The following is a 13573-nucleotide window of genomic DNA, read 5'->3' as shown; positions in this document are numbered from 1 at the left end:
TGTTTGTTTGTTTACCGGATGTTGTTTTTGTCGCGGCTGACTGCTTTTTTTCCTTTACCGACCGCCGTAGTTGTAAAAAGGGGAGGATCTTCGCTGGTGTCACAGACTTTCCTGCTGCTCTTCAACACAAATCATCGCCTCAGCAGCGATAGGCCGAGCTTCTAACCCTTTTCGGTTCTTTTAAATGACTAAAAACAACAACAAGTACTCTATCAAATTAGTTAAATTGTTTTAGTTGTTATTTACACAGTGAAAGGAGTTCCCGGTTCGAAAGCAGAGTGACAGCTAGCTAGCTGCTAGCTGACTTTAACAGCGACCAGCAGCTAAAAATATTCACCAGGACAGTCGCGAGGTAGGCGGGCACAGCAAAAGCGTCCTGCGCAGTTACCACGGTAGGTTACAAATAGTGTGTTTTGTCATACGAACTAAGCTTTTTATTGATTCGCAAGTCATTCGGTTGTAGTTAAAGCAGATTTTCGAAGGGACCCATCTGTGTCCAGGGAAGTTCACTGATAGTTCATGATGCTAAAAATACCTTCTAAACGTGGGTAGGTTAGCTGTTGTGAATATTTTTATTTTCTTTATAATCTAAAGATAAACGTATCGTTGTTTTCCACATCATTAGGCTGTTTTGTTTTTTGATTGATTTATTTTTAAATATGACTCTGGATCATCCTTAGTTCTAAGAAGAAAAAAACAACAATCACAACTGATGATTTGATGTTTTTTATAGCTATAACTTTAACTCTCACGAGTAACACAATTTTAGTTTATTTTCTGTAAAACCAGAGTGTGACATATGTGAATGTCACACAATGTGACATAAAGCGAAATAGGATTTGCTGTTTGTTGACTAAAGCCAAGGCTGATCAGTGTTCCATGAATCCAGCAGTGTCACGGTGAACCCACCAGTCTACAGTGTTCAGCAAACACCTGCGCCTTTGTAGTAAATAGAAGCTTTTGTGCCCTGAGCTTTTAGTTTTTTCTTTTTTAATTTGATCGTTTATCTATGTTGTTCACTGAAACCTCCTACTATTTTATCCTTTAAAATTAAGACATCTTAGCTTGTAAACTAATTTGAAGTGATGGACTTGATTATAGTGTGAAAGGTTTATACTGCTCATTTCTATGTAGGGGGAGGGGGGATCAGTGTCTCTGTGGGGACGTAAAAGGTGATGCTTGTGAAAACAAGCACCATCATGTGATCAAAATTCAATTAGAAGTTGTATTCTCTTTTAGGTTTTTAGTAAAAAGTACATTTTACTATGATTATTATAGAATAGTTGCATGTCGTTAACTTAAACCAATCTTATCAATGTTTTATGATACAATATTTTTTAAAAAGCTTACTTTGGTACTTAAGCAATTTTTGCCTAACATTACTTTCTTGTAATTTCTTAGTAATATGAAACAAAAGTTATCCTAGAGTTCGCTTAAATCAGATCATCTTTACAGAGTTCACTTTTTTTTTAGCAAGGGAGTTGAAGTCAGTCTGGCTCTTTACTTGGTTCAAATTAATAACTGAAAAAGGAAAAATAAGGAGAGGAAAAACTGTCACCAGATGCATTTACATGCCCTTAAGAAACCGAGTGAAACTGTGTTTACAGAATAGTTTCAAGTTTGTTTTTTGGCATTAATCTGCTCAGTGAAAAACAAGTTTTTCAGAAAAGACTTACATTGTAAACTGTTTGAAAAGACGACAAAAATCCTCTATGAAAGCAGAAAATAATAGAAAGCATCTGATAAATATGAATAATAAATATCCTCAATGCAAACATGAATGAACATTTGTCATAAAAGTGTTATAAATAATGGTTTAGTTCCCACTTCAAGAGTTTCTCCCCCCTATATTTTGCACAGTAAGCAGTGAAGCATCATGGGTAACACAAGTGACAGGGTATCTGGAGATCGGCATGGAAACAAGGCCCATCGTTCCGACAGCAGCGGCAGCCACAAAGACCAGGAGCACAGCACCAAGATGGTGGACAGCACAGATGATCCCAACATCTTCAACACCTATGGACCTGAGTCTAAAGTAGGAATCCAACTACTTCACTATATAATCTCATTTCTTTCATATTATAAATATTTATGTTTGCTGTTAGGGGCTAGGAGATAAAGAATTCACCCCGGATCTGGATGACCTGGTGAAAACTGCCTCCCAGGCCCGTCCCACAGTGATTCGCTGGGGTGGTGGGGGGAAGGAGGTTTATATCGCAGGCTCTTTCAATAACTGGAACACTAAGATTCCACTGAATAAAAGGTAAACCGTTGGTTTTACATCAGTTATACTGGTGTCGAATGTGTTTTGAAGTTTTGTCATCGTTTTAATATTGTTTGCTTTTTCTTTCCCTCCTCAAAGCCATAATGACTTTGTTGCCATTTTGGACCTGCCTGAAGGAGAGCACCAGTATAAGTTTTTCGTGGATGGACAGTGGGTTCATGATCCTTCAGAGGTACCCGAGTCATTTTTCTGTGCTTGTAGTTTTTGTGGAAAAAAGTTTGAGCTCTGCTGGTTTCTGGGTTGCAGTCAACATCAAAACCTAAAGGATTAACTGAAAGCGTTAACAAGCTAATTTGCTGGCAACAAGTCATCTTAACTGAATATGAAGTAACATGGTTGAAGCAATAGGAAATGTTTTCTTGGAGTATAAGTCAGTAAGAACAGATTTTAAGCTTGGCATTGGTCAAAACTTGTCAACTAACCCATCTAAAACAGATTGGACAGGATGGTTCTGTATGTTTTATAATTTCATTTTTAATTGTTTTTTTTTACCCCTTATTCATGCAAATATTCATTAAACAACTTCTGCTTCAAACTTACCTTAATCTAGCATCAACTTAAAAAGCACAAGCATTAGTGAAATTGTTGGGAATAAATTGGGCCGTCAGGGGGTTAAGTCTGTAAAGCACTTTGTTTCACTGTAGAATGAAAAGTGCTTTATAAATAAAGTTAATTTGTGTGTTTGGTCTCTTCATTTAGCATTTGGTGCTTGTCATAGCAGTTGTGTTTTTTTTTAAGGTGTTAATGTTTGACATGTTAGATGATTAACTTCAGGATCGTTGCTGTTTTGCAGCCGGTGGTAACCAGCCAGCTGGGAACGATCAACAACCTGATCCAGGTGAAGAAGTCTGACTTTGAGGTGTTTGACGCGCTGCAGGTGGACTCCCTGGAGTGCTCGGACACATCAGGTGCGTCTCCTGTGATAGATCTTGTTCTCTTGCTGCTCGCCTAAATAGATTGGTACATTTTCGGCCTTGAACACATCTTCATGTCTCCAGACTTGTCCAGCTCGCCTCCAGGTCCGTACGGACAAGAGCAGTACATCTTCAGACCCGAAAAGCACTTCAAAGCCCCTCCGATTCTCCCCCCTCACCTGCTTCAAGTCATTCTTAACAAGGACACCAACATATCAGTCAGTGTTTTACGTTTTCTCAGTGATTCATCCTTTTACTGTCAATTCCGTCTGCTTCCATGTTGCTGTTGTTTCTCTGAACAATAATCTTTGTGTTTTTTTTTGGTCTCTGCACTTCAGTGTGACCCTGCTCTGCTGCCTGAACCCAACCACGTCATGCTAAATCACCTTTACGCTCTCTCAATAAAGGTACATTCACTGTTACAATGTTGCTTTTAGACAGAATTTTCCATTTAAATTGGAAAATATATATATATTTTTTATCTGCCTCTTTGCCTCATCTTTTTAGTTTTCCTCAGTGTCGCTGAGTTGAATTTTGATCGTGACAGTTTTGGTTCTAGTTTGTCTTCATTTAATTAGCCCTGGACTGCAAGGACCTGATTGTTTTTACAGTTCTTCTTTCTTACTGCATGTTTTGGTGAAAATGTCACCCCTGCCACATTCTCAAAAACTCCCCAAACTTTGCACACGACACCTCCACCTCCAAAAAATGATGACATGACAGCAGGCGAAACTGTCAAAAAATGAAAGGAGGCAAAAAAAAAAAATCAACAAAACCAAAACACACGAGTCGGGGCTATCCAAAGGAAGTTTTGAAATTATTATTGGATGGCCACAGAACCATGAGGAGTATGAAATTAGGCGTTTTAAGTCTGCTACCCAAACCAAAGTGTTGTTGACCTTTGACCTTGAAAAGAGGCAGCTTTTTTATATTTTCCACAAAAAAATGGGCGGACGATGCAGTTTTAACTTTGTATTATTTTTGCAATTTCTTTTCTTCCAGAGTTGCAGCTCTTGAACCCTTTTGTTTTTTTTTTTCTTCTGTGTAGGATGGAGTGATGGTGCTAAGTGCTACTCACAGATACAAGAAGAAGTATGTCACCTCTCTGCTGTACAAACCCATCTAACCCGTCTTCAGATGCTCAGAGAGAGCAGCGTGTTCGTTTTCTTTTCAGTTTGCCATCACTTATAGACAGGAGTTGCACTGAAACATGTTTACAGGCTGCTCCAAAGAAAGCCGCACTTCTACACAGGGCTCTGAACAACGGTACAGGGTGTGGGGTTTTGGTAAAAGAAGACAACTCTACTACGGCTTTAGCTGGTGACATCTCCTTGCCGATGAGCCTGATTAAATCACTGCGTGGTGTTTGTATGTTTTCACATTTGATTGTGTGATTGTAGTTTTTAGATGACAGTAAACGGTCTGTTTTTTTTGTTGTTTCTGCTGCGTTTGCGTTGTTACTTTTTTTATGTCGCTCGCTGAATGTAAACAGAACGACAGGTGACCTTTTGTTAAGGTGAAGTGCAATAGTGGGTCATGAAATCATCTGTGAATTCTGTTTGAGCCAAAGGCTTGTATTCCTGTTTTTGTTTTGGCAGCCGTGATGCCCAGCTTAGTCCAGAGCTACAGTTGTAGCCATTTCTTTTTCTTTTTCACTAGTAGCTCTTTTTTTTCCACACAGGAAGTGGTCTAAAGTCTTTGCTTAGCTGCTGCTTTTATTCTGATGAATGTTTGTAAGCATTATCGTTGATACAAGCTATAACTATGCAGTAAGTAGCCTTTGCATTGTATTGTCTTCCATCTAATTAGTGTGTTCTCACATTTGTCTGCTTTGTTAAAGAAAAACTATCGTACTGTATCTGTGTGTTACACGTGTGGAGCTGCTTAAAGGTCTGTCTGCGCTCACATTTCAGTTTCATAGATGTTGTGAATACATTGATGTTGAGAAATGAAGAGAACCTAGGAGAGCTTTGATGATGACTGGTTGCCATTTATTTAAATTTTATATGTAAGACACACCCGTGTTTTGGTTCTGAGCTGCTGGTTCCTGCGTATGAATGCTCACAACTCTTCAAACATCAAGGAGAATCTCTCGGAGGTATGTTAGAGTATTCTGTGAATGTTAAGCCGGGCTTTTATTTTCTAAAAGCTCGGCTTTATTTTTTAAAACTAAGATTTGATAAAGGAGTTTGGAAAAGAGCCATGGATCCAGGGCTTTTAGGGCTAAAACCAAAACTTGAATTTTGCAGCTATACTTGATAAATCTATGAAAATGCTTAGCATAAACAATGTGGTAATCCTCTATAGAAGATTGTACTGTACTGCAAATAAATACACTACTCTGATCCTAATGCCACTCTCTTGGTCATTTCTTTTTCAATGAAACAGATTTTCCAAATGGTTGTTTCTAAAGTGCAGCTCTGGTAAAGGGTTTGTGGAAGTGATGGTCTTTTGTGGCATGTACTTCCCTGAATTAATGCTCAAACTTTGTTTAGCAACAATGCAACTAGTTAAAATCTAAAAGATTGAAACTTAAATCAATGAGAAATGAAACGAGAAAACAACTTTTTCAACTGTTTTATTCTCTCAAAGGCCTTGATTTCTAAGACAACACACCAAAATTAGCATTCATGTGTCTTGCATCAGCTCTCGCAGCCTAAAAAGCTTTATATACATATGCAACTTCAAACCAATCAAACATTTCAAATGGTTTTCTTCCCTTTATTTTTATTTTTTAGAAACAAATAGTAAAAAGTTTTTGTTTGTATTTAACAAGGTGACATTTCTCTGTCATTCAGAAGCTGGCTTTTTAGTTTTAGAAGTCACCACATAATGTAACGTTAATTGATTCAAATACTTGGTCTCATTCAAATGCAAATAAAGCCTAATGCGGTAAAACTTGAGGCCATTTGAACCACTGAAGCTGAAGAAGCTCTAAGACTAAATTCTGAAGGCAGGCCAACCAATTTTATTCGGAGCTATAAATGATTGCTGTCATATATGGGTATATATATCATAAAGGCATATTTGTGGAGATCACACATAACCTACTTGACTAAATATCGATCATAAGTGTCAGAATCTATTGAGAAACACTGCAGGCGAGCAGCAAACACGCAGATGTTTTTTATCCACGTGAGCACTTTTTGTTTTCAGCTATTGCACGGCTACCCAGATGATCAACTTTGCAAAAAGCAAATGTTGAATGTTCACAAACACGCTCACAAAACCCCTACAGAAAAAGCAGGTTATTTACAGCGCAGAATGCCAAGTGTACAGCCAACAAACAAATAAAGAAAAACAAAATACAGACCTAATGATCAGCCTGCCAAAGTTTGCATCATTTTGCCATTGCCATGGGAATGCTATGAAGGCCTGAACCAAGAGAAGATAACAGCAAGACAAAAGCATTTGGCCTCGTGGCTAAAAAGTTCGCTTGAGTTGAGTTTTGGTCCAAAAAAGAAATGGAGCTCGTCTTTCTAAAAAGTTCCAAATGTCCTGATTGATTTGGTTGTCCAAACGGTTACCGTCTCTGTGGTTCTAAAGGCCCTCATAAAAGACACCTTGGTAACCCTGCGGTTGATCCACTCTGGGCTTTATGGATAAGGCAAAGTCAGAGTGAGGAGTTTAGAGGTCAAACTTTGGCAAGAATTTGCAATCTCATCTTCAATAGCTTAGACTTCCAGCGAAACACTCTGTCATGCATTGAAATAAACACAGCAGCAATACTGGGCGTGTCCACATCATGACGGAGTGTAAATAATAATCCAGTAACTGTCAAAGATCCAAAATGAACATAGAAACATCATTATTGCACATGCTCAAATGAGAACTCCTACACAGGAGTGGGTACGCGTGTTTAGCCTGGCTCCACCTGTGTACTGCTATATTTTATGGTGTTGTGTTTGTTTAGCTTGATAATATTCAAGACTGGATTTTTGTTCACAATAAAGCCTCTCAACAATCAAAATAAAGTAACTTAAAGGAACCCTTCCCTGGTTTTAATGGGTCTTGGCTACTGCTAACTCATCAATCATAGGATTCCTCAACAAAAACAGACACATCAACTACTTACCTGCCTATTGTACATTCTTCCACTGTGTATAATACTATTAATAATAACAATACAGATGTCAGTTTTTTTGCATTGCATTTTCAAAAAGATGTAAGGAAAAGTGCCACAAAGCATGAGGTTGCACTTCTGTGGCAGTCATGTGAGTCTTGTCTTTGGGTGAGCAGTGTTTGATCTCTCACTCACACACAAAGTGTGTGCACATGTGTGCAGAATCTCTCTCAAGAGCCTTTTTTTAACATGCACAAACATCCGTTCTGTCCACAAACTGTCTGACTCTCAGGGGAGGGGCGTCTTTAGACACAGATAAAGGGTCTATGACAGAGCCTCGGCCAACAGGAGTTGACCACTTTTTATTTTTAACGATGGTGTACGTATCTGTGTTTTAGAAGTGGTTCTTGTAAAACGCCCCCCTGTTCTGTGGAAAACCACGCTGAGAGTCCACGATTAAGGACACACTTCACTGAAACCTCTGTAGGCACATTTCCATGAACCTTCTGTCACACACACTACATGGTAAACGGCTGACTGCGTCACCCAAAGACAAACGCACAGGGTGGAAGGTAGAGAGTCGCAAACAGGTAAGGCTCAATGTGCTGATAAAACTGTGCGCATACTGCCCATAAAAAAGAGGTAAGGTGAGTGTGGGCAGGCAGTCATGAGGAGGGAAGGCTGGTGAATGGGATGGCTTACAGGGTCTTGGCTAATTTATCACAGAGGTCAGAGGTGCTGAGGCTGCGTATGTCAACATCTACAGCAGACATTGGCTGCTGCGCTTCCTCGCCGTCAGGCGGTTGCTGGCTGCTCCGCAAACACCACCGGACTTCAGGTCACCCCGACCAGCAGGCCGCTCTCTGGATACACTTGGTGGGTCTTTAGCTGGACAAGGGCAGAAAAGGGCTGTGAAACCCGGAAACAAAGATGCATAGGGAGGTAATATTTCCTAATGAATAGCTTGACATTTTGAGTAACATATGTATTTGCTTTTGAATTAAACATGTGATGGTGGAATCCTACAATTCATACAAAACATAGAGGCTGTGTCAGAATTCCCTCACTACACCCTAAAAGACTAAACAGTGCGTAACTATCTAATGCCCTGGATTTTACTGTAATGTGGACACATGCTCACAACTTTTGTTTTTTTTTTAAACGCCACCAATTTGCTGAAGTAAAAACCTACTAAATAGGAAAGATTTTTCATGAATTCACTGTGTTCTGATGATGAAAACCTGCATAATTACAAAGAAAATACATTTAAATACTTAAAAAAAAAACAAAAAAAACAAATAACTCCAACCCATTGCATTGATGTTTATACTTGCTGATGCAGTGAGCACCAATGCACACTAATGTCTAGGGCAATGGATTTTGGACACCCTGACAAAATGACAATAGCACTATAAAGTGCACTAAGTAGAGTGTGAATTCAGACACAACCATAGAGTAAAAGTACATTTTGTCTTAATAAAATATTTTCCAAAACAGCATTCCTATATTCTTTTTTTTTATTTCTCATAAAAATGATTTAACAGCTCGTTTAAGTGAGCAAGCATTTAAACTAGACCTAAAATTTGGTCTCATAGTACTTTACTTTGAAGTTACAGTCAATTTGATGTAATGTTAATATCAGCAAACATATTTTACTAATATGAAGTATACTGAAACAAATATAGGAATAAAATGTACTTACTAAAATTTTAAAAACAGGATAGACAATATAGTCTTTTTGTTTCTCAAAATGTCACGCAATTCGTTTATAAATAGCACAACAGCAAGGACTCATTTGCATCTGGCTGCACCTACTGGCACACTACTGTGAGCTCAGCTCTGAATGAGAGATCGAACAGCAAGCGGCAGCCCTCAAACCTCCTATGATGGTTCCTTTGCTCTGCCTCATAGTGTGACTGCATGAAGCTTTTCATGGAAGCGCTATTTCTAAAGGTTACAGCTTTTTTTAGTTTGTCACACATCCAAATCTAATAATGTGTGAAGCTTTAAATAGATTATGTTTGATATTAAGGGCGAGCACCAGTGAATGGCACGGATAGAGGTTTTATTTGACAGCTGTCAAAAACTCTAAGTATATTTGCTGTTATGAAACGATGTCTGTTTGTGTCTGATGGTATTAGCCCCCTCTTATATCTGACATACTTTACTTTTTAAATGTTACTTTGCTAAAGCAGGAATGATGAGTGAAGATGGAATTCTCTTTAGGAAGTGATGCAAAATGTCAGGATGGTTAGCTGAAGCAGGTAGAAGCCGCCTCACACACGAATGTGAGGAAATGAAAACAGAACCTGGCAAGACTTGACAATTACCAGCATAGGGAGAGGAAGAGGAGGAGCTAAGAGAAGAAAGTCTCTGCTCATTCTTCTGGGGGTGGGGGTGGGGGTTTTAGAGGAAAGAAGGGAGAAGTAAGACACTGAACGGATGACAACAAGACTCAACACCACATGGTCCAGAGAAACATCCGGCTGATGTGTGCAGACGGGGATCTAGCTGGACGTTCATGTGAAGCGTTTGGTTACCTCAAGATTTGTCCTTGCTTTTTTCAGCACATCACGAGTCCTTGACACTGCAAAAACAAAAAGGAGAAACAGTATTTGTTCGTGTAACTGTGTTGCTTTTAAAGTTCCATCCTTGGTTCTACATTTTTTAATTTGTACAAGTCTCCGCTTGATGCCATGTCTCCACTTAGGAGACAAGGTATCAACTTTAATAGTTATGCTGATGACACCCTATTATATGTGGCTGTGTCTCCTGATGACATGGGACTTATTAATGACCTTTAAAAGACCCATTCTAATGGAAATTGTGTTTTTGGTGTAGATGTTCTTGTGGCATTTTTTTTAAATGATGGAGGACATATATATAGAAAAGAAAAAGTTAAAATTTGAGTATTTCTTTATTTAAATCATTGTAAATCAGGAGCAGACGGAAAAATGCAGTTGGAAACAGCTTGTAGCTGTGACCTAAAATCTACAATCAGCGGATCACAAGCTCCCTGCGCAGCTCCATTCTGATGCACCCACTTGCAGACAAAGAGATCCATGTACGCCTTCGCTTTCCTCTTATGAGTTGGCATCTGGCTCAAAACTGTACGGCTGGATAGCCCTAATATAGTTCACCATTTTTGTTGCACTGATAATGTTCTGTTGGGTTTGTGAGGGGCTGTAAGCTAGCGGGAGAGCGTGTAAACCGATCGATGATGGGAAATGGATCAAATGATGATTAGAGTGGGACTTTAAATTGTATTTTGTAACTATTGAAACAATTTCAAGCTCAATCAGGACAAAACAAGGATTTTCATTCCTAAGAGAGTGCCCAATTTAACTTATCAGTGCATAATTTGAAAGTCTGCAATAAACCTCAGTATGATTTCAGATGCAGATATTACCTCTTGAAGCACCAACAAACCAAGTTACAAAGACTGCCTTTTATCATTTTAGAAGTATTCCCCAAGTGAGACCCTTTCTCTCCAGAGCCAGGGCCGAAATATTAAACTTTAAAACTTCTGCAATAGATTATTGCAATGCCCTTCTTTCTATGAATCAGCTGCAGCTAGTTCAGAACTCAGAACCAGAAATTTCTATTTCATTTTTATCAGAATTACTTTCAGTTTATGACCCTCCCAGATCCATCAGGTCCAGCTCGGCTCGTGGTGCCAAAGGTCAGAACAAAAGCCCACAGCGAGGCCACATTCCAGCACTGTGGGCTGGAATGATGTGATGCCTTCATCCACGGAAAAAAACTCAAAACACATCCTTTATCTTAGCTTTTATGTAGTTTTCTCATGTTTTAATTTGATTTTATTGACTGTTTTTCTTTGTTTTTTTTATGTTGAATCTGTATGTTTATTGTTTTTTATTTTTAATTGTGATTACTATTTGTACTATTATTTATTTTATGTTAAATTATTTAAGACACAACGTGAAATTTCCTCACTTTTCTATCAGCCCTTGTGATTATTCTGTGGGATGTCACTTTCTCCCACACACACACACACACATGCAGACGGCACTCACACTGGCTGACGATAAAGTGCTCCATGCTCTCCTTGGTGCGGCTGGTGTTCCTCAGCCTCTGGACTGTTCCTTTAATGACCTCATCCTGCTCTGATATTCGCAGTTTCAGGGACAGGATCTCCTCCTGCATGCACTGCTCCTGTACAAACACATATTCATGTTGTTCTGGGCACAACTGAAGCTCATTTACATCACAGAAATGTAAGTAAATGATCTTAAAACCTTCTTCAGATTTAGATCAGAGCTGGGAAGTGCTGCTCTCCAGAACATCTTAAGGAGAGACATCGCCTCCTCTAAGATCTGTCTGAGTGTTCTGGTGTTGGACAGAAGATTTTTCCCCCATCTGTTGTTCAGAGCCTATAAGGAAAGCTTATATGAGTATGATGGGTTTATTTATTGAACTGTAAGATTTCAACAATCATCAATAGGAGTTAAGGAAAACCAAACCAGTTTGCTGCTTTCTTCTTCGCTGCCATCCGGACCAAAGCAGGCCTGCAGGGTTGTCTCCATGCGCTGAACGAGGCTCCGGCCTTCCAGAACTTGCTGCTGCAGGGAGCTGAAATCATCCACATGACCAATAGCGTGGCGGCCATTACGGTTCGCAAACGATCCATCGGGTGCTTCCCCCTCCAGCTCAGAGTGGGGATCGAGGGGGTCTACTGGACGCAACAAGGTTGAAATGAAAAAACAAAAGATTTGTTTTTTTTAAATACGTCATGTATTTTTCAAAAAAACACAAAAGAAGACGATAAAAGCAATGTTTTACAAAGCAAAGCATTAGACAGATCAATCTAAGAAGACAGTTAGTCACACCATTAGCCGTGCTATGGCTGTCATCCAGGTCTGAGTAGGGGGGACCTGGAGATCCACAGTTAAACAGACCAATATCTCTGACTGGTGGCGATGGAGCAGGGTCTGCGGAACACACAGATACACAAGCCAGGCTTGGACACACAGCAAACCACACAACACAAGGTAGACAAGTCTCATGACTGCAAGCCCCTGTCTCACCATGAAGAAGCTGCCGTCTGTAGAAGTTTTCTCTTTGAGGGCTGGCAGAGAGAGCAGAAAGGGATGCAGGTCTGGGTGATGTGACTCCCAGCTTCTGCTCCAGCTGTTTGTGGAGCTCTAGCTGTTTGAGGGCACTGTTCTCCTGGACACTGCTCTGCAGCTGAGCCCGCAGACTCCTCACCTCCACAAGCAACTCCCCCAGCTCCACTGGAAGACCTGCCACCTCGCACAGGTACCCTGAAATATGGGCTTTCATAGTCACACTGCAAAACTTCAACTTTTGTTCACATTTTAAAACTTGGAGAAATTAACAGTTTTTATGTTTTACTTTTATTACCACTTATCTTCCACCAGATGGCGCCAAAGTGTGTTAATCAATTAAATTCTGGTTTTCATTTTGTAACATAATAACATGATGAAGATATAAAAGGTAAAAAGGTGTAAACAGGTTGCTGACTAAAGATGGACTGACCTTTGTTGGCTCTTGTGCTTGAACAAACGCGATCATAAACGTGAAGTTCACTCTGCAGAGAATGGACGAGATCCCTGCTTTCACAAAGCTGCTGCTGCAGCAGCGACACCTCATGCTGCAGCCTGGCAATGCAGAGACATTATGACAGAGTCAAAGCATGTCGGCATATACAGATCCTTCACCTTTGCACCAAACAATAGCAACCTGTTGGTTTTCTCCTGTCCGGCCTGTCGCTCCTGCCTCAGCGTGTGAATCTGCTGGCCCTGTTCTTGACTGTGAGCCTGAAGTCGTCTCAGCTCCTCCTTCCACTGCTCGGCCTCCAGCTCTGCTTGCTTTTGGCGTGTGCGTGCTGTGAACACTGCTTCCCGCAGCTGCACCACCTCCTCACCTGAATCTTAGAGGTAATGGCAGGATAATGAGTTAAAGGGAGATCAAAATCAATACTGTTGAAGATGTCAAATGAAGCACCTGTTCTGGCCTTCAGGCCTGATTGGAGAGCAATATTTTCCTCTTTCAGGACTCTGATCTCATTGGACAGCTGAGTGACTGTGTCCAGTCCCTGAATATAGATGTTTGTTGGTGCTCCTAAAAAAAACATGGTAATTATCCCATTTGAAAGGAGTTTTTTGGCACACCTCTCATGTTGTAGGACGTGTTACCTCTATCGCGTCCAGAGGAGACTAGCTTCTCCTCCAGCTGCAGGCGCAGCGCCTCATTGGTCCTGATGGACTCTTCCAGACGCTGACGCAAGCACCTGACCTCCTGCAGATGCTCCTCTATCAAACTCAAACC

The 13573-nt window shown here is 40.1% G+C and overlaps 2 protein-coding genes across 12 annotated transcripts in view; one reads left to right on the top strand and one right to left on the bottom strand.

Annotated features, from left to right (window-relative positions):
* Positions 1–70: 70 nt before the first annotated feature.
* Positions 71–5550, top strand: LOC101166167 (5'-AMP-activated protein kinase subunit beta-2). The gene is made up of 8 exons (XM_004079197.4): positions 71–392; positions 1861–2035; positions 2106–2263; positions 2363–2456; positions 3078–3192; positions 3283–3416; positions 3537–3605; positions 4247–5550. Exons 2-8 carry the CDS (start codon positions 1877–1879, stop codon positions 4322–4324), a joined length of 807 nt encoding a protein of 268 aa, XP_004079245.1. The 5' UTR covers positions 71–392; positions 1861–1876; the 3' UTR covers positions 4325–5550.
* A 209-nt stretch (positions 5551–5759) lies between these two features.
* The window catches only part of pde4dip (phosphodiesterase 4D interacting protein), a 38704-nt gene continuing 30890 nt past the window's right edge, over positions 5760–13573 (bottom strand). For 6 of the 11 annotated variants that reach the window (XM_023965250.1, XM_023965251.1, XM_023965240.1 and 3 more), the window contains 12 exons: positions 13441–13572; positions 13250–13366; positions 12986–13175; positions 12782–12903; positions 12310–12546; positions 12112–12213; positions 11746–11957; positions 11521–11655; positions 11299–11437; positions 9802–9848; positions 9592–9646; positions 5760–8149 (listed from right to left, as the gene is read on the bottom strand). In XM_023965250.1, the coding sequence (XP_023821018.1) occupies positions 8022–8149; positions 9592–9646; positions 9802–9848; positions 11299–11437; positions 11521–11655; positions 11746–11957; positions 12112–12213; positions 12310–12546; positions 12782–12903; positions 12986–13175; positions 13250–13366; positions 13441–13572 (1616 nt within the window). In that variant the 3' untranslated portion in view covers positions 5760–8021. The remainder of the gene's footprint in view (positions 8150–9591; positions 9647–9801; positions 9849–11298; positions 11438–11520; positions 11656–11745; positions 11958–12111; positions 12214–12309; positions 12547–12781; positions 12904–12985; positions 13176–13249; positions 13367–13440; position 13573) is intronic. The other 5 variants (XM_023965244.1, XM_023965242.1, XM_023965248.1 and 2 more) reach the window with 5 other exon arrangements.

Source organism: Oryzias latipes, chromosome 17 (genome assembly GCF_002234675.1).
Source record: "Oryzias latipes chromosome 17, ASM223467v1".
NCBI lineage: Eukaryota > Metazoa > Chordata > Actinopteri > Beloniformes > Adrianichthyidae > Oryzias > Oryzias latipes.
The sequence above is the reverse complement of the archived record's forward strand: the minus strand, read 5'-3'. Positions and strand labels throughout refer to the sequence as shown.

Coding starts and splice junctions, on each gene's coding strand:
- LOC101166167 (XM_004079197.4), top strand. CDS start 1,877: ATGGGTAACACAAGTGACAGGGTATCTGGAGATCGGCATGGAAACAAG. Junction 2,457..3,077: donor GGGTTCATGATCCTTCAGAG/GTACCCGAGTCA, acceptor GCTGTTTTGCAG/CCGGTGGTAACCAGCCAGCT. Junction 3,417..3,536: donor ACAAGGACACCAACATATCA/GTCAGTGTTTTA, acceptor TCTGCACTTCAG/TGTGACCCTGCTCTGCTGCC.